Here is a 24,405-nt window from a genome sequence, read left to right as displayed (position 1 = left end):
CTTCCCACAACCATCTTGCTGTGGGTGTTCTGGTGGCTTTTACCAAGCTCCCTTATTGCACCAATGGATCTATTGTGCACACTCAGTCTCTATGTTTCTGTGCCCTGTATTGGGTTCATGTCTGTAGGAAACCTTTCATTATGGAGAAACACACCACTCTACATAAAGATTTAGACAGTGCTGTAGTGCTTAGTTTTTCCGTTTCATTTTTCCTGTGCTGGTGCTGAACCCACATCTCCACAGATGCAAGACGAGGAGGATGCTATCATGGAGCTGCATGATCTCAGCCTAGTCATGGCTGCTTAGAAAGTAAGACCTCCGAGAGAGGGGCTAGTGGACATTTAACTAAAATCTTTACAAGACCCGGGGAGAGCGACATATTGAATAAACCGAAAGGCTGTTTCTCATAAAGACTGACTTCAATGAACACTTTATACTTTATCTCCTCTAAAATTTTGCATATTGTTTCTGTTCAATCAACTGTAGAACTTCACGGCAGAGTTGAGTGGTGGGCTCCGTAATAGGGTACCATCCAGGGAGCCTCTTTTCCAAGGCTGGCACGTGAATGAAGTACCTGCAACCACAGAGAAACAAAATACCTGTAAAAATGAGGTTTTCCACATCAGTCCATCCAGTGTGTCACACTCACCGCACAAGGTTGGAGGTGGGGGTGGAGGTGGGGGTGAGGAGTCTTAGCCATGAGACTCACCCTGTCAGACTTCCAACCTCCTGACTCAGGACTTAGAAGATCTCTGCTGTGTGTGCACTTCAGTGAGCACAGGCACTTTACTTGAGAAAGGAACTCATAATGCATCCGCCATGTAGGCAGTGACCAGGAAAGATAAGACAGGACAGGACTGTCCTCAACAATGTGTGAGCATTCTGATGCTGGATTCCTCAGACAGTGCACAGAAAAGAGTAAGGCACGGATGTCAAGCCAAGACAACCCATCGGGACCAGTCAAGAGGAAAGAGCAGGGCTTATCTTCCGCATCCTCTACAAGCAGAGGCGTCTACATAAGAATATATAGACAGCCTTCAGCCATCTCTGTGGGTAGCATCGGATGGTTCTGAGCTCCCAGTGAATAACAGAATCACCCGGGGGAGCTTTAAAAATGGTCACTGCCCAGGCCATGTTTCCAGGTGAACCAAAACAGGACCACAGCTGGGTTGATGTTATTCATAACTACCCAGATGACTGTAATGCAAGGTAAATGGAAAAACCACTAGATTAAAACAGAAACTACAAAGCTGAATGTCCATGAGAAATGTAAGCAGTGGGGTGGGAGGAGTAAGCGGGGGTGGGGGTAGGGGGGAGGGTAGTAGCCAAAGGGCACACAATCCTCCTGACAGGGCCTGCTGGGAGCTCCAGTCAGCTATTGCTATCCAGGAGTATGACACCATATTTGCCAGTTGTCCTAGTAGTTTCTCAAGTTTATAACTACAGCTTTTATAATTAGGCTGGGCATGATGACACATGCCTATGATTACAGCACTCACGTTAGAGCAAGAGGCTTGCAATGAGTTCAAAGCCAACTTAAGCTACATAGTGAGTTCCTGACTGGCCTGGGCTATACCACAAGACTGTGTCTCCAAATGGGAAAAACAAGTTGGAGTGGGGAGTTTTTCTTCATGCTACAACATGAACAAACCTTGGAAATATGATGGATGAAAGATCTGAGACCAAAGGTTGTCAGGGAGAGCGTGTAGGTGAGTGGTTGCCAGCAGTGGGGAAGGGGCAGGGATGTGTCTGCTTAACGGGTGCTTCCAGATAATGACAACGTTCAGCAGTTCAGTGGTGATGGTTGCAAAATATTGTGAAACATACTCAAAGCGGCCAAATTATATGCTCGAAAGGGGTAAATTTCATGCTATGTCAGTTTTTCCTAATGAGAAGGAAAAAGAAGTTAGGAACCAGGAGAGGGAGGGTGCTGGGACCGATTTGTGGGATCAGCTTGGAGCTAAATAAATCCTTTTATGGTATCCAGAGTGGACCTTCTGGGGCAATGCCACGTGCAGGAAACACAGAGTCTACATAGAGGGCTGACTTTACCCCTTTCGAGGTCAATATAAAGCCATAATGTAAGCCTCCACATCTTTTGATGTCTCCCTCTGAACCGAGGGTGAAGCCACGCTGGCTGCACCTTCTCATTTATGGCAAAAACTACCTTAGTTTTCTTGAATACATGTTCGACCGGGGTGTAGTTTCGAGTGCACCTGGCCTTGCTAGCCGTGGAGTAGAAGGGGAACCCCTGAGGGACAGCAGAGCAGGCTGCCGGACGGACAGAACCAAACCTGCTACTTCTGCTTACTGTTGTGTTACTGGGGATAATAAAGAGTAAATGAAACAAATCAACAACAGACTCCCCAGTGTTTGTTTACTGTCTCCCTTTACTGACTGGTCACCCCCAACATGCATGCAGCAGCTGACTTCAACTTCTGGTTCCAAATTTTATCATCCCCTTTCTCTAGGGTTTGTTACCCCAAAAGAAGTTATGCTTCTGTGCAATGCAGGCCGCGCACAGCAAGGCAATGAGTGGCAAGTAGTTTCTGGGCTGGGGACACTCCTCAGATGGCATTCTGAGACCTGTACACAATGTCACCTTACCTGTGGCCAAATAAAGGACTGCTAAAAACAGAAGTGGAATTTTCCATCGCCGTTTACCTAACGATCAGGTCCTGTCGTAAGCGTCCGTGAAAAGGAGCCATGAGCATTTTGGTTTGGCCGTGCTCTTTTTCCTCACCTGAACTCTTCGCTGTGGTCATTCCTGATGTGCTCGGCGAGAGTCTTGCTGTACTGCAGGCAGCTCTTGAGGATGTAAAATTGCTGGTACAACAGAACCGCTTGGCAGGGACTCAGCAGCTGGAGCGAGGCTGAAAGCCCGTTCACCACCCGCTTCACAATACTGGCCACAAACGCCATCTAGATGAGGAGAAGGCAGTTAGACGTGGGCAGGGTGCCACCCACACGTGTCCCACTTCAGCTGTTAGCCTCATTGACAAGTCCTCCCAGGCTTCTGGGCTAGTTCCCACTGACATGCTACTCAGTACCAGATCACGGACCCACCAGTGACTACACTTTTAATTTCTTTAGCATTTTGATATTTTTGTTTTAATTTTTAAATTACATTTTTTTTTAATTATTTGGGGGTGGCATGCTATGCATGCTTGCCAAAGTGTGCATGCAGAAGCTGGCTGACAGCTTGCTTAAGTCAATTCTCTCCTACGTATGAGTCCTGGGGATTCAACTCAGGTTGGCAGCAAGTGCTGCTTACCCGCTGAGCCATCTCCTCAATTCACGGCACCTTGGTTTTACTAGGTAAGATAATCAGGGCTGGCTGAACAAGTAGGTACATCCGATGACCCCACCCCCTCAGGAGTTTCCTGTTCAGAGCTGGCTTAATACACTTTCATGTGTTCCTGTCCCCTTGCCTCAGAACACCCTTCATCCTGCCGGGCTTCACGGTCACACACTGGCCTCATACTTGACTTGGTTTCTTTAAAGACTGAGTGAGGGACTTCCCCATTGTTTGAGACCCTTAGGACCTCAGTCAGATATAGAGCCTATGACCACTGCCTAAGATAAGTAGGGATCTTTCATATCGCACATAGAAATATGAATAAGTAAACACTATGGTGCTCCTTGAGTAGATCTGAGCCCGGCCGAGCTCTGTGCACTGCTGAAGGAGCCAACACCGTGCCTTCATCACTTTGGCCAGTAGGCTATTCTATTGATACTGTACGCTGCGGCCCTGGCCAGCTTTGCATAAACGTGCCATAGGGATCTGACAAGAGAATACAGGTACTTCAGGACCGGCTCTGAAAAGTAGTGCACAGCTGGGAATGGGTCAACAGGCATACGCTCACGTGTGGAAAGAGAACACAGTCTTCATGACTAGTACTCCTCTTGCTACCTTACCTGCGTATGTATGTGTGTGTGTGTGTGTGTGTGTGTATGTGTGTGATTTGTATACGTGCCCGTGCACACATGTGCATGTGGGTGTGTAGGCCACTACACATGTGTGGAACTCAGAAGACGACTCATGGAACTTGTTCTCTTCTACCACACTGGGATCAGGGCACACAGTCAGTTTCTTGGTCTTGTCAACAATCACCTCTACCCACTGAGCTGTCTCACCAGCCCCAAGCGCTGCCTTTTGAAGAGATTTCCAGTAAACCATACGTTGGTTAGCTGAATGCATGAATGAGTAGAGAGAAACCGAGCTTGGGGAAGTGGGAGAGATGGAGGATGGAGGCTTTACAAAAGTTAGTTCATGCGATATTTAGTAGAGCAATGTGGCACTCTAGACATATCGCTGTCCTCGTGTCCCCTGGAGAAAGCCATTGTCGCAGTCATGACAGACTACATGACAGACTACTACAAACCTCAAAGTACCAGCGCTCGGTACAGAACAGAAAAGCTCTGTGGCTTGTTCACACCACACAGCCCTAACAGGTCGGTAGGGTGCCCTGTTCACCATCACTGGGGCGCACCAGTGGAGCACTTGCCAGCATTCCAGAAGTAAAAGTGACCCAGGGAAGCAGGATGGACAAGCTATACAACTTCTGCCCAGAAGTGACTCAGGCCAAAGTAATCGAGTGAAGAGTGACGCCCACTCCTACCTTGTGCCTAGTGGAAAGTGTGCTGGAAGACAAAGCCATCGACAGCTACTGTAGGACAGAACCAGGCGACAACAGAGACCAATGCAATCTGCAACAGTGACAAGCTCAAGGGGTGGAGACTCAGGCTACGGTGTCTACTGTGACTGTATCTGGGATCTGACCCAGTTAGAAGGTCGGAGAACCATCACCCGCCTTCCTGCTCCAGGAATTGGCGCTGAGGACTCACAGATGAGTGGGGGTTAACCAGGTGGGAAAGGAGAGGGGAGAGGATTTCAGACCCAGACGCTACAGCTCATGTTTCCATGTGTTAGAAAATTCGTTCCCAAAGGGAAGCTGCGAGCAGGTGAGGCTATACAAGAGATTGTCAGATCACATGCTCTTGTCCTCGAGAATGGAATAACTCAGCTGTGCACATGGAGAGCCAGTGAGAGAATGTGTTGTTCCAAGAGGTTGCTATAAAAGTGACTTCAGCAAAACCAAAAACCAACCAGATGGAGGCAGGAGGATGGTGACTGGAGGCCAGCCTCAGCAGCATAGCAAGACACCTTCTCAAAAATACCCAAATGACTTTGCCTCACACCCCACTGTGCTCTCTGGCCCTTCGGCTTTCAGACACAGCAAGATCCTCTCGAGATATGGCTCTTCCATCTTGAACTAACTAGCCTCCAAAACCATGAGCCAAATGAACCTCTGCCCTTTATAAATTACCCACTCTGCTAAAACAAAGACCAACACAGAGTGGGGAGGAGGGCTGGCCCTTGAGTGGGAGATGCCATGGCAGGATGAAGGCAGGACCAGCTGAGGCAGCAAAGCTCTAAGATGTCCGCCCTGCAGGCCTGGGAAGGAGGTTGGCAAAGGGAAAAGCTGCTGAGAGATCATTTAGCTAACAGAAAGGCTAAGCAATCACATTTTTGTGCTAAATAGCTCCCTCTGGCTGCAACCTAGTAAAATGACAGACACGGACCATTTGGACATGAATGGAATCTTAAAGGAGATCAGAATTGGGACCAGGATGGAGGCTGCAGGGGTAGAGAGCACAGCCAATCCCAAGAGTTCTGTTCGTGTTTCTACTTATAGCAAATTTCAATCTTGTCACTTAAATTCTAACATTTCATTTATTATACATACCTTCAAAGTTTTGGGTTTTTTGTTTTAATACAAATAAAGCTAATCTTTAGCCATAATTTAATACCTCTAATATATTTAATTCAAACATAAAAACATTTCCTTTTCATTAAATAATAAAATCAACAAGTTTATCTTTTGCTTCTGCTCTGTAGACTCAAGTAAATCACAGGACAACGCCTGTGTTTAATGAAGCACAAAGCATCCGGTAAGTCGGGCCTTTTCTGCTCAATACTCACTGTGGGAGGACAGCTCTGTAGAAAGGACATCATCCAGGTAATAGCAAACTTTGTGGATCCCAATCCAAGATTTCCCTAGAAATTCAAGGAAACAAGTTACAGTCATGATGTCTAAATCACAGCTAAAGGATTCTCCCTCCCAAATGTGTTTGTACCCTAATCAATCAAATCTTTCAAATCAGTTACTGTAAAATCACCTAGAATAGCACTGAAGAGCGAAGGTAGCATCACCGAGGCCAACCAGTTTTAGAGACCATCCCCCAAAATGTTACACTGTTAAACGTTATAACATAATCAAGTTAGAATTAAAATTAAAATACACGCTGTACCTGCTGAAAGACAAGAAGAATCTCATAGAGCAGGGCTGTAGCCGTATCTGTATACTCCAGGGTGAGCTTCTGTAACTAGAAGTTTCAATAATCATCAGTGCGCTGCCATTGGCTCAGCCAGAAAAGTCATTTCCCTTTAGATCCTTGAAAAAGGATTTCTGATTTAAATTTTTATTTGTGATGTCCACTTTCCATTCCACTTGGTTCAGCCATTCCCAGAAAGGTGGCTTTCAGACCGGGCTGGCTGGCTCAGGCACGTTATTCCAGACACGAAAGAGCCGAGGCACAGAGGTCACAAGTTCAAGGCCTATTTGGGCAACTTAGTGAGACCCTGTCTCAAAATGAAAAGTTAGTAGCTTAGTGATAGAATGCTTTCCTCACGTGTTCATTCCCAGCACGACCAAAACCAAAGCCATTCGTGTAAAGAGACAACACATTTAACAACGTGGAACACATGAAGGCCCAGACACAGCCACGGAAATCCTGCACACTGGGTCCACATCGGCAGTCAGATCAACAACCTTACTTCCTTTCGGGGTGTGAACGTGCTCCTTGGGCTTGATGCAGGAGGTTTTCTAAGGGATTTAGGCTTGTGCCCAGTTTGAACTTCTGTTCCTTCTGGGGAATGGGTAAATATGGGGCTCAGAGAACTCTGCCCACAAGAGGGTCCCTAAGTCACTCTGGGCATGAGAACGGCCTGTGGACATGCTCCAGGCCTCGACTCTGCCCTCATACAGTGGGCAGGATGAACTCTAGTCTACTGTCTCCCTTCCTCTTACATCCGGTGACCAAAATCTGCGTTGTCTCCTGATGGCCACGCTGGCTGCCCAGTGGAGAAGATCTAAGGTTCTGCAAACGCAACACCCATGCCCATCCAGACTAACAAACCCAAACCAAGCTCAGTGCTTCCTTGTTGAAGCTGGTCTTCTTGCTGTCACTCATGTCTGACTTTTCGGACAGATTCTAAAAGCTGTCTTCTAGTCTCCACACTTTATTTTAATGCCAAGTGTCAGCTCAAATTCCTAAAATATTCTGGAATCTACCCTCTTCGTGATTTGACGTCTCCCTTCCTCTTTGTGTATTTATTCAGCAAATATGCATCAGGCATTGTGCTAGACGCTGGAGAGTCTCTGCCTCTCTTGCGGAATACAGCCTACTGAAGAAACAGGCACCAAGCTAGCAATTAGTAAGTTAATGCATAGACATAAACTGAGTCAAAGGTCCAAAAGAAAAACATAGAAAGTTATGACAGCTCTGAAGAGGACTAGTCTCTTCTAGGGCTCAGGGAAGGCTTCCCTCTTCTTTTGTTTTTAAGCCTTCTGGTGGTGCCAGCAACTGGGAGGTAGAAGCAGGTGGATTTCTGTGAGTTCAAGATAGAGCTCCAGTACAGCTAGGGCTATTACAGAGAGAAATCCTGTCTCAAAAAGCCACACACACACACACATATACATATATATTTTTATATTATATAAATATACTCATATTTTATACAAATATATTAATAGACATAAATATATTTCATATGTGTGAAAGTTTTGCCTGCATGTATATATGTACCCATGTAGGCCAGAAGAGGGCATCAGACCCCCTAGAACTAGAGTTACACATGGTTGAGAGCTGCCATGTGGGTGCTTAGAACTGAACTTGGCCCCTCTCCAAGAGTAGCAGGCACTATTAACTGTTGAACTGTCATCTCTCTATTCCAGGGCTTCCTGCTGACTTCTGTCATCCCTCAGCTAGGCTGCACTCTACCCATCCTCCTCCCCCTCCTCCCTTTTCTGGGAAAGGTCTCACTGTATAGTACAAGGCTGATCTGCAGCCCTCAGTTCTGCCTTTTCCTCTCAAGTGCTGGATTTCCGGGTATGTGTTACCACACCCTGTATGTGTGGTATGTAGGAAGCCACTACACACGGTACCATACCATGTATATAGTAGCTCTACTTGTGCGCATTTCGCTTCTCACCGAGTCTCCAATCTACTCATTCGCTCAATTATCTCAAGGTGTGTAGCAGGTGTCCCCATGCAGGCATGGCTGGCCTCACCGACACCTGTCCCGCTCACAGTTCATGAACTATTTTGATGGCGAATGCTTGTGAATTTGTGGAAACTGTGTAAATGTGTTTTGTTTAGTCTTTGGACCTCTGCCTAGCATTGTTTGCTCCTAACAGGCAATCAGTGAATGCATGCCGAGGGGATACACCTTCTAACACGGTTCCAGCTGTGTGCTTAAGAACCGGGAAACCATATCCCACCCTTAAAAACAATGAATTGATTGTGAGCTGGTATGTTCTCTTGGAAATACACTTTCTATACAGTTCGGTATTTCTAATGATTTCCTAAAACGGTAGAAAAGAGGTGGCTCTCACTGCGTGGGCACTATTTGAGCACTACTCACTTGTTAGGAGAAAATACAGTCCAAGCAGACCTTAAAATTTGGAAGACATTCTTTAGGGGTTTTGTTTCTTTGTTTTTTGGTCAGATTTCTACTATGGAATTACAGGTGTTTGAATAATATACAGAGAGACATTTGGGCAGATGCATGGCATTTTTAAATAGTATTATTTTCCTTAGTTTATAGACCTGAAAACACAAAATAGATACACTAATATTGGCCAAATGGCTAAGATTTCAGGTCACTAACGAAGCACGTCCTCTTTAATATGCACATTTCTGTATTCTACAGCATCATGTTCCATGGTAATATGTAAGGAACAAGAGTCCCTGCACTTACATTCAGTCGACCCCCAAATTCTCATCTCACCTGAGCATCAAAAGACATTTCGGCTGCAGTTGAGTCAGACTGTGGCTGGGTGTTGGACAGGGAGCTAGACTTTGGAACTGTAGGCTTGGTAATTAAAATTACTAAGAGATTAAACAATGTTCCCCTAAAAAAAAAAAGAAAGAAAAGAAAAATCATTAATAAATAAAGTTTTTTAAATGGAAAGCAGTGAGGTCAAACTTAGAGACACTTTGTTTTCTCTTTTTAGTTTTTTTGAAACAGGGTATCTCTGTGTAGCCCTTGCATTGTTGACCAGGCTGTGCTCGAACTCACAGAGATCCCCATGCCTCTGCCTCCCAGTGCTAGGATGAAAGGCCTGTGCCACTGCCATCTGGCTATATTTATGGATTATTAGTTCTAAGCAACATTGCAGACTAAACAGGTTCTATAGTCGAAGTAAGTAACTGGTTAAGTTCATTAGAACCATAATGACAGGAACAACTCAGGCAGAGAAAGAGATGGCGAGAAGAGATGAAGCGGCAGTGTTGGGAAGCGTTGGAGGCCAGCAAGTGGACAGTGTCATAGAAGCGGGCCAGTGGAGGAAACCAGACAGATGAAAAGGGAAGCCAAGCAGGTTACAGTGGGCACAGAGTAAGACGCTGGACCAGAAGACTGTCATCTCAGACCCCCTTAGGCAGTGTTTCGCCAAAAATTACCATTTTTACTTATGCACACACAGTATATGTAGTTCAAATATTTAATGATTTAAATAAACTGAGTACTGGGGCCAGAGGGATGGCGCCGCAGTTAAGAGCATGTATTGCCCTTGCAGAGGTCCCAGGCTTGATTCCCAGCATCCATACGGTGACTCACGACCATCTGTAGCTCCAGTTCCAGGGGCTCCTAGGACGCCTGAATTCCTGTGTACCTACCTACACATATATACATATCTGAAAGATGGACATTGGATCTCTACACTACAGGACTTTTCAGATGTGTTGCTTTGCCAATGGAAAGCATGTATCTCTGGGGCAACAAAAAGTACTACATAGTGGTTCTTTTTAAATTAAAAAAATAAAAATTCCATATATTTTGATGGATTCAGCAATGTATTGCTGCATATATCTACCATATTTTATAGTGTATATGCATATATGTGGGTCTGTATATATGCATATGTGTGGGTCTGTATATATGCATATATGTGGGTCTGTGTATATGCACATATGTGGGTCTGTATATATGCATATGTGTGGGTCTGTGTATATGTATATGTGTGGGTCTGTATATATGCATATATGTGGGTCTGTATATATGTGGGTCTATATATATGCATATGTGTGGGTCTGTATATATGCATATGTGTGGGTCTGTATATATGCATATGTGTGGGTCTGTATATATGCATATGTGTGGGTCTGTATATATGCATATATGTGGGTCTGTATATATGCATATGTGTGGATCTGTATATATGCATATATGTGGGTCTGTGAGGCCAGAGGTCAACCTCGGGTTTTGCTCCTCCAAAAGCATCCACTTTGTTTCTGGAGACAGTCTCTCACGGGGATCTGGTTCACCAATTAGGCTATTCAGATTGACCAGCAGTCCCCACCCTATCTCCACCACCCTAGTGTTGGTTTTGTGAACAATGCTGCCATGCCTGACTTTTCACATGGCTGCTGGGGATCGAACTCTGGTCCTCATGCTCACAGGGAAGTACTATCTACTGAGCAGTGAGGTGCCTGAGTGGATGCTCAGTGAGTGGGTGAAGTTCCAAGTGAGTGTGCATTGTTGACATGAGTGTGGCCAGGTCAAGGGTCAGTGCCTCAGGACCAGGGGAAATTAGCAAAACTAGCGAGCACAGATTTCCCTCCTCAGGGATGTTTATAGCCTGAGACTGTTCTACTACAGAGACCTCCAACAGAGACTAGCTAACTCCTCCCCTGTGCCATACAAAATAACCTTGATGAGGTTCTGGGCTGTTGAGCATGATAGGTGCTCTCCACCAGAGTCAGCACAGGCCCCTGACCCCAGCTTTTCTGTATTCCCTTGCCGCCTCCTCAGTCAGGTCAAGTTCCAGTAGCACCGGACATGGCACTGAGCTACGTTCCCAACCAACAATGTAAAATACTTTCTAAAAACGCTCATTTGACCCAAAGTTTTGACTCCAGAGCCCCCCTTTTTTAATCAGAGCATTTTAAGGGTGTTCTGCACCATTAAGCACCATTAGCGAATTAAAAGCTAAACATTAGTTAATAAAACGAGTTTAAAGCTGAGGGCCTTTCCTTTCAAATGCACTGAAACTGTCCACTAACAAACAAATCACATACATGTTACTACATGGTTGACAGTACATGGTAGCTAGTTACTTAACAATAAGAAAAGGTCACAATTCGAATTATGCATCCTAAAGAGTTGAAACTGTAAGATTATCTTCAAATGCCAAGTGCAGTCAGGTGGGGCTGAAATGGGGCTGAAAGCAGCACACGGGATGATGAGCATGAGCGAGCCCAGGGCCGCACTTCTGTTCTCCTCATTAGTGGTGGCCCAGGGAGGCGGATCGCTTGGACCCAGAAATCCAAAACCATCTTGGGCAGCACAGTAAGATGTCACTGAAGAATTAAAAAGGTGTGGAAGGAAACTGGGCAGTCACTTGGGCTTACAAAGTTCAAGGTCATCCTCAGCTGTAGTGTCAGGACCAATGCGAACTCCATGAGACCCTGTCTTAAAGAAGCAAAAATCAAGGAAAGGAAAGATGTAAAGAGGTGGGAGGAAGAGCAGCTGAAAAATAGGACATGTACAGGAGCTCTGGGGCTTAGCAGCAGTAAAACAGGTTAATGGCGGGACCAACCACATTGATGTTCTCTATAGCATAAATGCACTTTCCATAATGAAACTAGGAATGCTATACACTTCCTCAGCCTTTTACATGATTTAAAAGACAATCAGGGATCCAGGGACATCTGTGAGAACAGGCCTGAGCCAGCGACCTCAGCTGGAGCAGGCCTGAGCCAGTGACCTCAGCTGAAGCAGGCCCAAGGCAGTGATCTCCACAGGAACAGGAACAAGAGAGTAACCACTGAGGGAGCAGGCTCCAGCCAGGGACATCACAGGAGCAGGTACAAGGGAGCCACCTCTGAGGGAGCAGGCCTGAGCCAGAGACCTCTGTGGGACTGGGGAAGTGGGGGCAGGGACCTCTGCTTAAGCATGTCCAAGCCAGGGACATCTACAGGAACAGGCCTGAGCCACTGACCTCTGCCGGAGCAGGCCCAAGGCAGTGATCTCCACAGGAACAGGAACAAGGGAGTAACCACTGAGGGAGCAGGCTCCAGCCAGGGACATCTGTGAGAATAGGCCTGAGCTAGCGACCTCAGCTGGAGCAGGCTCAAGGCAACTACCTCCATAAGAGCAGGTACGAGGAGCTAGGCTGTCGGCAGGCCACAGAAACCTTCCCTTCTCTCCTCCCCCCCCCCCGCCCCACCCCCAACTGGGGCGACAGGGAAGCACAGCCTTGCTGGGCCTTTTATGTCAGCTCTGGGGATTTGTGCCCAGGTTCCCACACTGTCCCAGCAAGCACTCTTATCCAGTAAGCATCACCTCAGCTCCCAGAACATCCTTTTTAAAGCTTTCTCTAGATGCGGGGTTTGGAATGGCACTCTGTTCTCTGCTCTATTCAATTATAGCCCTTTATTTTCACTGACAGTCTCTTTTCAGATCTAAGAAAGAACTCTAAAGGTCCAGGTCACTTGCTGTGATAATATAGAAATCCGACTATGACAATACCAAGATACAAAAGAACATGGCTCATGTCACGACTGAAGCAAGGTGGGTTGTTGAACTAACGAAGTTTCCAGTCGGGGAAACAGAAAGAGGAAATGCAAAATGAACACTCCTTCTTTATTTCCTCAAATGGAATTTAATTTGAAATCCACCGCTTCTAACAACTGACTTAATTTAAAACTCTCTGGGACAACGGTTCTGGTCAAACCGTAGCTTCATCCAGAATAGAGACTCTGAGGATTGACAGCAGACTTAAAAACCATCCCAAAAATTGAATGGTTTTTTTTTCCAGGGTGTTTTTATTATTATTATTATTTATAACATATGGATTTTAAATATATTACACTCTATTTTAGAATGCAGATGTTGGAGGTCAAATGGTCTGTGGTATTGTGGAAGGTGGAATTCCAATATGGTCTCCAACCCTCCTATCCCACAGGAGCATACAGATCCTACATGACCCCTCTCCTATGTGTGGGCATGACCTGCGACTGTAAGTGGCTATCACTCGTGACTGTGCTATACTAAACTGTAAATAGGAAGGTCTCTTCACATATAAACTAAGACCCACCATTAGTTGATGTTTTCGTCAGTCCAGCAGAAATGAGTGATCCAGTCAGCAGAAGCCTGCAGAAGTGGGCCTTCCCGGAACTCACAGACAGAGCCTGCCAACTATGGCTGCTCTCTCAGCCACCACTTCCCTGAGTTGAGGGGGGAACTGAATCCAGTCAAAATGACAAAGGAAATGTTTGAACTCAGGAGCCCAGGACCCCGCTTAGTGCCCAGAGTCCTGATCCACAGAGATGTGACAGAAAACTTAAACGTTGCTTCTGCAATTTGTTACATGGCAATGGATTTAATACTATCGCTTTACACCTTTGTCTTCAAGATAATCCTATGCATATCAACAGTGCCTAAAATTAATATTATCACCACACTCAACTGTAGGTATTGAACACATATTCTGAAGGTTAGCTAGGAAAAGAACTAGTCATGTCTGGGAAAACGGTTTGCTAAAGCTGATAGGGTCAAACCAAGGTAGAACAATTAAAGGCCTTTTAAAAAATTAAGACAGAGAAAAGCAGAACCAATAGAATGTAAGCACGAGCGTTACAGGCCTTGCTCAATCACGAGGACAAAGGCAGTATGAAAAAGATGGCAGCAGGGGCTGGAGAGAAAGCTCAGCAGTGGAGCCGACTGCTCTTGGAGAGGACCTGGGTTCGGTTCCCGGCTCCCATGTCAGTCAGCTCACAATCACCTGGAACTCCAGTTCTCTGCCTCTGTGGGCTACTGCACACATGCACACATAAACTCACACATAAAGACAGATACAAAATAGTAAATCAGTCTTTAAAAGCCAGAAAAACACATAGTAGGGGCTCTGCCAGGCAAGCCCCACTCCTTCCTACTCCATGGGCATCCAGTTCCTTGGGATCTGACTTCTCTGAGCCACCAAATCAGTGTTCCTCTCTCATCAGAGAAGTTTCTTTTTATAGGCAACGGTAGCCAATACAGAGACCCCCCAACTGCTCAAGCTGCAGGTGAGGAGATTCTGGAGTGCTCGGCCCTAAGTGGGACATCTACTCGCAATCATGCCTGCTCCTTCCGCGGTTCGAGGATCACTGCAGAAGAAGGGGCTGGGAAGAGAGGCTTCAAAACTGTTTTTTTCCGGACATGAGAGAGCCACTGCACACATGAACTGAGGGCAGCTGGGGCTGCTGCACAGGACCTGAATAAGAGTGAGCCAATCAAAACCCAACAAGGAGAGAGGAGGGCTAGCCAAGCTCCACCCAGGTGAGGCATTCTTGGCAACTGATGGTGAATGAGGGAGGGAGGTTTCAGTTTTCTTCCATGATAGGCCCATGTTCCAGGGGATGGCCCTATACTCTTGCATATACATAGTAAGAGCACAAATCAGACTCAGCGGTTTAAAATAAAAGAGCTCAGGAAGTTAGGAGGGAGATGGGGGTGGGGATATGAGTGGTATTGGGAGGGACTGACCAAAACACGCTGTATACGGTATGAGTGAATAGATACATTTTTTTTTTTAGATAAAATGTTTTGTGATCTGCTGAGTTTAAACAGGCCCATCTGGATGATCAAGGGTTTAGAAGTAGCCATTGGAACCCGGTGGGCTCACTAACGGGTACAGACTGAAGGCAATGACTCCTCCCCTAGAATCTATGATTTATAGGGAGAAGGGAGAGCAGATGGGGGTGGAAGGGAGATAAGAGAGGGAGGATAGGTAGCGAGAGCACAGAATTCATTATATACGTGAATGGAATTGTTAAAGGACAGGTTTAATTAATAAAGAAATAAAGGCAAAATTCAAGTATTACAATTAAAAAAAAAACAAAAAAAATGTTTTTAACATGGCAGAATAACAAAGAAGGAGGAAGCTGGGACCTGGCTGACCCTGTTGAGGAAAGTCTCACTACCTGCTCTAGACTGCTATGTGAGAACGGTTTATGTTTCTACATACTTTTGGACACATATTTCTTATTTATTCTTCTAATGGTTTCATGAATGTTTTAATGAGTTTTAGCCATTTTCACTCCTCGTTCCCCTCTCTCAGTCCCTTCTCCGACTCCCCTCCCTCACTCTCCTCCTACGCTAAAACCCTTTCCCCATTAAATTCCTCTCTACTTTCACATCATTGTGCGTGTGTACATGTGTGTATGTGTGTGCATGCACGCATGTGTGTGTGCATGTGTGCATATTCACTGAGTTTAATAGGGTTGTTTGCATATCCATGGAGGTGAGTATTTTACTGGGTCAAGGGAAACTTATCAGCTAGGCCATATTTAAATATCTTTCCTCAGCATTTCACCCTCCACATTAATAAAACTTACAAGTCATTCATGAAAGTCACAGACGCAGTCGTGTGCTACATGGCAATGCTACTGTCATCAGTGACAGCATGGTGTGGAGTGGATGGTCTCATAAAATTATAATATGATAATGCAGAAACTTCCCACTCCTGGGGCTTAAGAGGCAGCTTAGCAGCTAAGGTGCTCACTGCTCTGGCAGAGGACCCTTGCTCAGTTCCCAACATCCACATGCTGCTCATAGCTGTCTGGAACTTCAGTTTCAGGGGAACCAGTGCCCTCTTATGACCTCAAAGGGCTCCTGCACACCTGTGATGCACTTATGCACAATCAGGTGCACACATACACACATACACATTAAAAAAAAACAGTTAATCACCGGGCATTGGTGGTGCACACCTTTAATTCTACAACTTAAAGAGACAGAGGCAGATAGATCTCTGAGCTCAAGGCAAGCCTGACCTACAGAGCTAGTTCCAAGACAGCCAGGGCTACACAGAGAAACCCGCCTCAATATTTATGTACGTATATGTGACTATACATAACTAATTACGTATATAATTATATATAATATCATATAATATGTAATTAATAATATATATCATGTGATATTACTAACAATATATAATATATATTGATTTTTAAACCTTTTTATTGCGTGGCAGAACTACAGCCATCCTAGCCCTGTCCTTCCTACACAGCAGTGTGCACATGGCAGCAGGGCTATTGATAAACACGCTGTGCTGCATGTATTATAAAAACATAGCACAATATTATTGTTAGTACATAATGCTTGGTGTTTCTAACAGTGGTGTTACAGGTTCAGGGATTTACTACTATGCCTTCAGTCATTATTTTAGAGTGTGTGTCTACATGTGTACTACAAGAGAGTGTGCTGGGGCAGGAGAGAGACCTCAGCATTTAGAAGCATCAGCTGGTCCTCCAGAGAGATGCAGGTTCAATTCTCAGCACCCACAGGGTAACTCTGGTCCCAGGAGATCTGATACCCTCTTCTGGCCTCTGCCAGTACTGTGCACACATGCCACGCTGACATATATGCAGGCAAGCAAACCACTCAACATAAAATGGGAATGAAGAGTTTACAAAGTGATGCCAGCGACAGCCTTCATATAGCTCATGCATCTGTTTACTGGATTCACTTGCATCATGTTCCCTTGGCTCGACTGAATCACTTGTTTAATTTATGATGGCCTTAGGGCAATATGCAGTATAGTATGAATATATGTACACATATACATATATACATCCTATACATTGTATATTGGGTGCATACATATATGTGTGTTATATATACACATACACATATATTATATATTACACCATATAGCCTAGGCGTCTAATAGGCTATACCATCTAAATTTCTGTAAGTAGACATTCCCATGGTTATGTAGCCCATAAATATGAATAAAAATATGGCCTCAGTAAGTCTTGCTTTAGCAAACACAATTTTCTGCTATGGATGAATTCTAGTGGAGACTCTGTTTCCAGGCCTTGGCTGTATGATGGGTCATTTAGTCTGCTTTAAGTCTACTGAGCTATAACAAAAGAGCTAAGAAAATCTCTGTGCCCTTACAGATGCAGAGGGACAGAGAGAATTCAGCACACATCAGTTAATCTACACAGCTCAGAAGGACATGGAGAGAGAGAGAGAGAGAGAGAGAGAGAGAGAGAGAGAGAGAGAGAGAGAGAGAGAGAGAGAGAGAGAGAGAGGTAAAATACAAGGGGTTGAACAGAGAAGTTAGAGAGTATGGATCAAGAATAGAGTCCTGAGGGGGTTGAAGAGATGGTTCAGTGGTTAAGAGCACTGGCTGCTCTTCCAGAGGTCCTGAGTTCAATTCCCGGCACCTACATGATGACTCACAACCATCTGTAATAGAATCTGATGTACTCTTCAGGCACACAGATGTACAAGCAGAGTACTCGTACATAAACTATGAATGAATAAATACATTTCTTAAAAAAGAATGGAGTCATGAGAGGGGAATTCTGAGTGCTTGTGAGAAAACTCCAAGAAGACAAGAGTCTTGTGACCTCAGTTTCTTCAAAAACATAGATTTTGTTGGAATGTGCTTTTGTGCCTCCCAGGGAGTAGCAGAGAGGAGTGAGTTCACTTCATGTGCCACCAAGGAAAAACATGTTTTTGCCATGCACAGCTTGTCCTTGTGATTGTCCACTTTCCTCAGGTGACTTTCCTTAACCCTCAGAGTGAAAACTACCTGGGGCTCTGCCTTAAGCTGGCTACAGCCTGAGACTTTAGCCGATTCATTGTAGGCCCCACCCTTCCTGGTTTATGTGCCAATCAGAGCAATGGCAGAGACTACATCATCCCAAAGTCTTCTTAAAACACAAGACAACAACACCTCCACACACACACACCCTTACTTCTTAGCTGCCAGTGTGCTCAACCGTGATGATTCAATTTCTGTTTCTCTGAACATCAGTCCCAGGGTCCGTATAATTTCAATACATGCCCTAGGAAATAAGAGAAAACACAAGCAATGAAAATGGCATGGTTCCCCACAGTCGGAATCCCACAAAAGCAGTAAGCCTTGAGAGAACGGCTTTCAGATGTTCACTAGCCCAAAGAGCATCAAATTCCGCATGTCTGATTGCCAGCACTGGCTACGCACCTAGTCTGGGGCTGCTGCACAGGAGACGATCAAAACGTGCCTACTGACTAGAGCTTCATGTCAGGATCAAGACACAGGCCTAAGCATTTTTGAATGCATATTTTTTCCAAAGATCTATTTTCAAATATTTGCATGTGTATACCTGAATGTAGGCTTGTGCCCATGAGTGCAGGTGCCCACAGAAGCCAGGAGCATCGGATCCCTGGAGCTGGAGTTACAGGAGTGTGAGTTCCCAGATGCGGGAGCTGAGAACTGAGCTGGGTCCTCTGTATGAGCAGGTTGTGCTCTTAGCCACTGAGCCACACCTCCAGTCCCTAATGTTCATTTTTCAGTAGGTAAATATGTCTGTCTCAAGGCAGCTATTTCCCCATTTTGGGGTAGTCACTATTACTAATTTCTTTTGTATGCGCTAAAATGTTTAAATCCACGTGAGAGCATGGCATGGCGCAGTATCTAGGGTCCTAACATTTGGGAAGCAGAGGCTTGAGACCAGCCTGTCTACATAAGAAGTTCTAGGGTGGTTCAGATTGCAAGACCTGATTCAAAAAAAATTAAATAACAATAAAATTTTAAAATTTAAAAATCTATGTGAAGCAAAAGTTGAAGCACTACTAATCATTAGTAGTGCATATATTTTGTCTAGTATCTTCCATTATCTTTAACACCTCACAACGCTGGTTCTCAACCTTCCATGTGGCAATCCTTTAATATAGCTCCTCATGTTGTGGTGACCTTCAATCAAAAACATATTTCATTGCCACTTCATAACTATAATTTTGCTACTGTTATGAATCGTAGTGTAAATATCTGGTATGCAGCCCCAACCCACAGGTTGAGAACCTCTGCCTTAGCGGGCTAATACCCGATTGTGTAGTTAGTACTTACACGAGCTCACTGGCCCTTTGGCTTTTATTTTGAAGTGCAGTCTTATCCCGAGACTCTGGCAAATACTCATGAAGTTTGTTCACTAGGAAGTAGAAAAGCTCACTGGTCTGCAAGAGCGGGAGAGGAAATAATGAAGACACCAGTTGTTAAAGCTCCGTCCACACATAAAAGGACAACGGAAACATCTCTTCGATTCAGGAAGAGACTTACAACAGTTTCTTTAACACAAACAGAATTCAAACAGAAAACATCGACTCAGGAAGAGACTTACAACAGTTTCTTTAACACAAACGGAATTCAAACAGAAAACACACTTTTTCGCTCAGGGCCATCCAGGTGGGACATCAGGAGCTAGGGGACTTCAGTTCATCCTGGCCCAGGCATTGATGACGTCATCCAGGAGTAAGTGGGAGGTCATTGTAAGGCCATGAACAGAGCCAAACAACACTAGACCAAATGTGCCGTGTAAGAACGGTGTGAGAATAGCCAGTAAAAGCAGTGGGGGAGCAGATGAACACTTCTGATGCTGCGTTTGAAATACAGATTGTCATTTTTATCCAAACAAACACTTAGGTTTGAGAAACTCGCATTTCTGTGTTCCTATTCAAGTTCACGAGCTAAGTGTGAAAATTAGTGCCGTATATAAAACCAGGCAAGTCGATACAAGAAGTGTGCAGTCACTCCTTTCTCGTCCCGTTTTTCACTGCTTCCCTGGGCCTGTGGTGACTGGTGACAACTTACACTATTTATATGGTGGCACGGGGGTGGCCAAGGAGGTTAGAAGAGGGTGTCAGATCCACGGAATGTGAGGACACAGTGGTTGTGAGCCGCCCATGTGGGTGCCGGGATCTGAACTCCAGTCCTCTGCAAGATCAGTGTTCTTTCCTAACTGCTGCACCATCTCTCCTGCCTCCACAAAGTTGATTTTTAAAGAAGCAATGGAGATGTAAATCTTGATTTTTCTTGCCCAGAACTGAACATTGGAAGTACATCTACTCTCCCTACTTCTGTGTGAGCTCCAGGGGGATATCGCCCAGGCTCTGGTAAAGCCAGGGCTTTAGCTGGGACCACGAAGGATAATCTTTTAAATAGAGAAGTTAATCCTCCTGAAAGGATTTGAGAACATTGTCTTCCTTAGCCACAGACGCTAACTTTGTGTAAATGAACTTTGCATTGTGGCAAAGAAAGACAGCAAAGATAAAACTCCGGGATATCCATATATCCATGTATTTGTATGGTCAGGACCATAGAGGAGCCACGGAAGCATGCAAAGACTGTGTGTCCTCTGTGTGTGTGTGTCCTCTATCCACATAACCCTTCCACATTCCACAAGCAGAATTTAAAGTCTCTTTAGTCCAGCTACCGGCACTATGCTGAAGAATGGCTAGGATTTTCAAGTGTGAGACATGAAATGGGTGGTTTTAGTCCTAACTTTTCACAAGAGAATAAGAGTTCTATTTAATAAAAACTGCTTCCAGCATGGCATATGCATGCATTGTGTTGGGCCTGAGCATGCTGTGGTAGGCACCTGAGCCAACCGCTAGTGTGACCATGCTTGATTCTTGAGGGCAGGAACCCTGTCTTAACCCCACTCCCATGTCTAACGCATGTGACCTTGTCTCACACTGATTAGGAATATAATAAATGTTTGCTGTGTTATTAAAATGCTGTGGGCGATGCTGGAAATTGCCAATCCCCATTACGGTAGCCGCTGGCCATGGGGGCTATTTAAATTAACTAAAGTTAAAATTCCACTCCCTCTGTCCTTGGCCACCTCCAAGTGCAGATGGTGTCTACTGAACTGGGCCCCACAGACTAGAAATAGCAAAGAGTCATATGTACAGACTAGGTCCAGAAATCAAAAGGAGCAAGGGACCTGGCTCCCCACTGGGGAAAAGGGGGAAGAGAACAATGGCAATTGAGCAGAGCCTTGAGGACAGAAAGGCCTTTACTGAGGGGGGGGAATGGAAGATAGTACTACAAAAAGAACAGAGGAAAGGATGGGATCGGAAACTAATACCTGGTGTTCAAGCCATCACACCCAGCTCAGGGTGGTGGTGGCACACACCTTTAATCCCAGCACTTGGCAGAGGCAGAGGCAGGTGGATCTCTGTGAGTTCAAGGCCAGCCTGGTCTACAAAGCTAGTTCCAGGACAGGCTCCAAAGCTACACAGAGAAACCCTGTCTCAAAAAAAAGAAAACAACAACAATAGGGGGAGAGATGAAGGTTGGCTTGGATGACACAGCCTGTCCTCACCCTTTCTCTGCCAACCTTCTGCTCCACGACAGCGCCACCTACTTTAAAGGTCTGCTTTAAAACTGGAGGTGTTTAAAAGGTCAGGCCAGGACTGCCAATAGCCACACACGTTCTCCTATTCAACCCCAGGCAGCACGGGTCCTCCTACTTAAAACCCCACTTCAAAGCCTGCGTTCCAGTTGTCCTCGCACACTTCTCTGGGCTCTGCCTGCCAGTCCTCTTCGAGCGTCTGGCTCTACATTTGACAATCTTCTGTGTCGTTCCCCCAGAGAACCTGCTTCTGCACCCTCGCCAAGCGGGACCTCATGGTGCTAAGTGATAACTCGATGCTCAAGGGTGATCTCACCCTTCCATCTCAGTGTGCCCACTCCTCTCTAGAGGTGACTCTCACGCTTGGGCTCCAACCCTTCTTAGGAGAAGCGACAGCTGTATCAGTTCCCTGAGCACTTCCCCTACCCAGATCATGGCTCCCACTGATTACCCTGCCCTGCTAAAAACAAAGGCCCCTTTAGATACTATAGATATGTGTTTGTGTTCAGTTTCGTAAGGAAGTCTACAGAAGGTCTTTGAGCAAACAAATCCATGTGATTAGGATAGATTAAATTGGCAGCACACAGGCGGGGGTGTCTGCAGTTTCCGTGGGTAGGCGAAAATCCAATTCCCTTAGCCTTTCTGTAAGAACTCCATTTTCATAATCAACATCCTTGGTTATTTCAGTGCCTGGTGTCCACCTCTGTATTTTCCCACAACCCTGTGAAGTCCTAGAGTCAAAGTGTGCACGGTGTGTTCTTAATAGGATCTATGACTCTTGACCATTTTAGGCTGCAGCGCAATCCCCTTGCCCTGTTGCCACAGACTGACCTGCTATTCTCTATAGCTGGTCTTTCATATCATTAGGGCAGTTGGCCACCTTGAGTTGCCTGAGGCTGTCCCAGCTAACCCACGTCCCAGGGACATCCTCAGAGCCACCCATACTGAGACAGCAGGCTGCGCCCATCTGGAAAACCAAGATGGCTAGTCCCCTGCATACACAGCACCTCACAGTGAAGTCACGCTCACTGTTTGAACGGCTGAGTGTTTGTGTAATTCATAGCTGTTCATTAAGAAGGCGGGGGTGACATGTGTGTCCAGGGGCACTGCAGTGGCCTCATGCACACCCAGCATTTATCACTGTGGCGTCTTAACACTTTCCAACCATAACTGAGAACGAAGCACTTTTAGCTTACCATGTGAGAATCAAGCTACTGGGATTCCCTGGGAATCACATTTTTTAAAAAATACCAATCCTGTACTTAAAAGCATTTTTAAAATATGTATTCCTACTAAAGGAAAACTTGTTAAACTCTCCTTTTCCTCCATCACACATGCCAGAACTTTCTTTCTAACACCTCTCCTTGGACAATACCAATGCAGCCTGCTTTGGTTACTTTGTACAGTGGCTCCATTTCATCCCATTGTCCCCCATATGCACACATATTATCAATTATCTCATAAAATTTTATATATTAAAACACGACTACATTAAATATAATCACCATTTTTAAAATACAGCATCAGAATACAACTTGCATTTCTACTTTGATTTGCGCTTAAATTTGATAACCAGATAAAAGAAGTTTTAAAGATGAGGAACAAGATACTTACTTTCCAGAAAAGTCTTTTCAGAATAAAATTTCTCTGGGCTGCTATTCTTAGTTCCATGATTAAACTCAGAATCTTCCTCAGAGTGTTGTCCTGAAGAAAGAGTTCAGATTTCAGTTGACTGAAGTGCTTAATTTTCTCCTCGGATCTACGGAAACACACAGGATGATTCGGGTAAAATGTAAGAAATGGCAGTTCCCAAATATCACAGTTATTGACAAGTCTATAAAAGTTTGAGGCTGGTAGAATCTGAGGTGAACTTTGAACTCCTAGACTTAGTACTGAGAAGCAGGGAAACCCCACCCCCACAAAATGGTACCTATCACTCCCTAACTCACTTTCACTGCTTGGCACAAGTGGCCGGCAGCTGTAAACGCGGCGTGCAGGCTACACATACTCTGACAGACGTCTGTGTTTGACAGGCTGCCGCTCAGCAGAAAGCACAGGGTGTCAAGCTGAGAAGTGCTTGCTGGCAAGCAGTGAGAACTGCTCTTCCACTATGGAGATGGAAGTTCCCTCCCTCTGCGCGGGTGCCACCGGAAATCATCTCCATCCTTGACCCCATAGGGTCAAGTAGGTCTTCACTCTTCAGGAAACAGGCACTGAAAGACCAAGAGTTCTCCTTAGAGAAGACAGCTATGGCTGAGGTCCAGCTTAAAATTTCAGTTTTGCCATTTGATTAAACAGTCACAGGAGTGAATTTTGCAGATGGCATCTTGTTCAAGTATGAAAGGTTGGACAACCCTGTCTTAGATCTTTCCCTGAAGCCACAGGCCAGTGCAGCCTATATTCCATTGAAGTTCCATTTATTTTTGTTATTTTTAAGTGCGTGTGTGTGTGTGTGTGTATGTGTGTACGCCAGTGAAGGTGCCCTAGAGGTCAGAGGCATCAGATCCCCTGGAAATGGAGGGGGACAGGCCACTTCGAACAGCCCCATGTGAATTCTCAAAACTGAACAGTCTACCTTTTTAATCCCTAATCCATCTCTCCAGACCACCCGCATTGCAGCCCCTCCCATAGTTTATTACATTAATCTCATTTTACCTATGGTAATTATTTATGGCCCTCAGCTGAATTTTGGCAACTTGAACAAAAATTGTTGTCTTCAGAGGAGACAGGGGGATGACTCAGCAGAGTAAGGCATTGGGGAGAAGGAGACGCAGCCTGTGTTCAATCCTGAGGCCTCATAGCGAAGGAGAGCTGTCTTCTAAACCAGGCATATGGCGCACGCCTTTAACCCCAGCACTCAAGAGGCAGAGGCAGGAGGATCTCTGTGTTTGAGGCCAGCCTGGACTACAGAGTGAGTTCCAGGACAGCCAAGGGCTG

The 24,405-nt window shown here is 45.3% G+C and overlaps 1 protein-coding gene across 1 annotated transcript in view; it reads right to left on the bottom strand.

The window, feature by feature from the left end:
* Positions 1-414: 414 nt before the first annotated feature.
* The window catches only part of CUNH12orf56 (chromosome unknown C12orf56 homolog), a 50,575-nt gene continuing 26,584 nt past the window's right edge, over positions 415-24,405 (bottom strand). The window contains exons 6-13 of the mRNA XM_050131870.1: positions 23,083-23,227; positions 19,182-19,288; positions 18,049-18,138; positions 9,077-9,200; positions 6,316-6,390; positions 5,987-6,061; positions 2,744-2,922; positions 415-574 (exon numbers count right to left, since the gene is read on the bottom strand). Coding sequence (XP_049987827.1) covers positions 448-574; positions 2,744-2,922; positions 5,987-6,061; positions 6,316-6,390; positions 9,077-9,200; positions 18,049-18,138; positions 19,182-19,288; positions 23,083-23,227 — 922 coding nt within the window. The 3' untranslated portion in view covers positions 415-447. The remainder of the gene's footprint in view (positions 575-2,743; positions 2,923-5,986; positions 6,062-6,315; positions 6,391-9,076; positions 9,201-18,048; positions 18,139-19,181; positions 19,289-23,082; positions 23,228-24,405) is intronic.

Source organism: Alexandromys fortis, unplaced genomic scaffold (genome assembly GCF_014885135.2).
Source record: "Alexandromys fortis isolate MF-2015 unplaced genomic scaffold, M_Fortis_MF-2015_v1.1 scaffold_371, whole genome shotgun sequence".
Classification (NCBI taxonomy): domain Eukaryota; kingdom Metazoa; phylum Chordata; class Mammalia; order Rodentia; family Cricetidae; genus Alexandromys; species Alexandromys fortis.
This window is presented reverse-complemented; position numbering and strand designations above follow the sequence as displayed.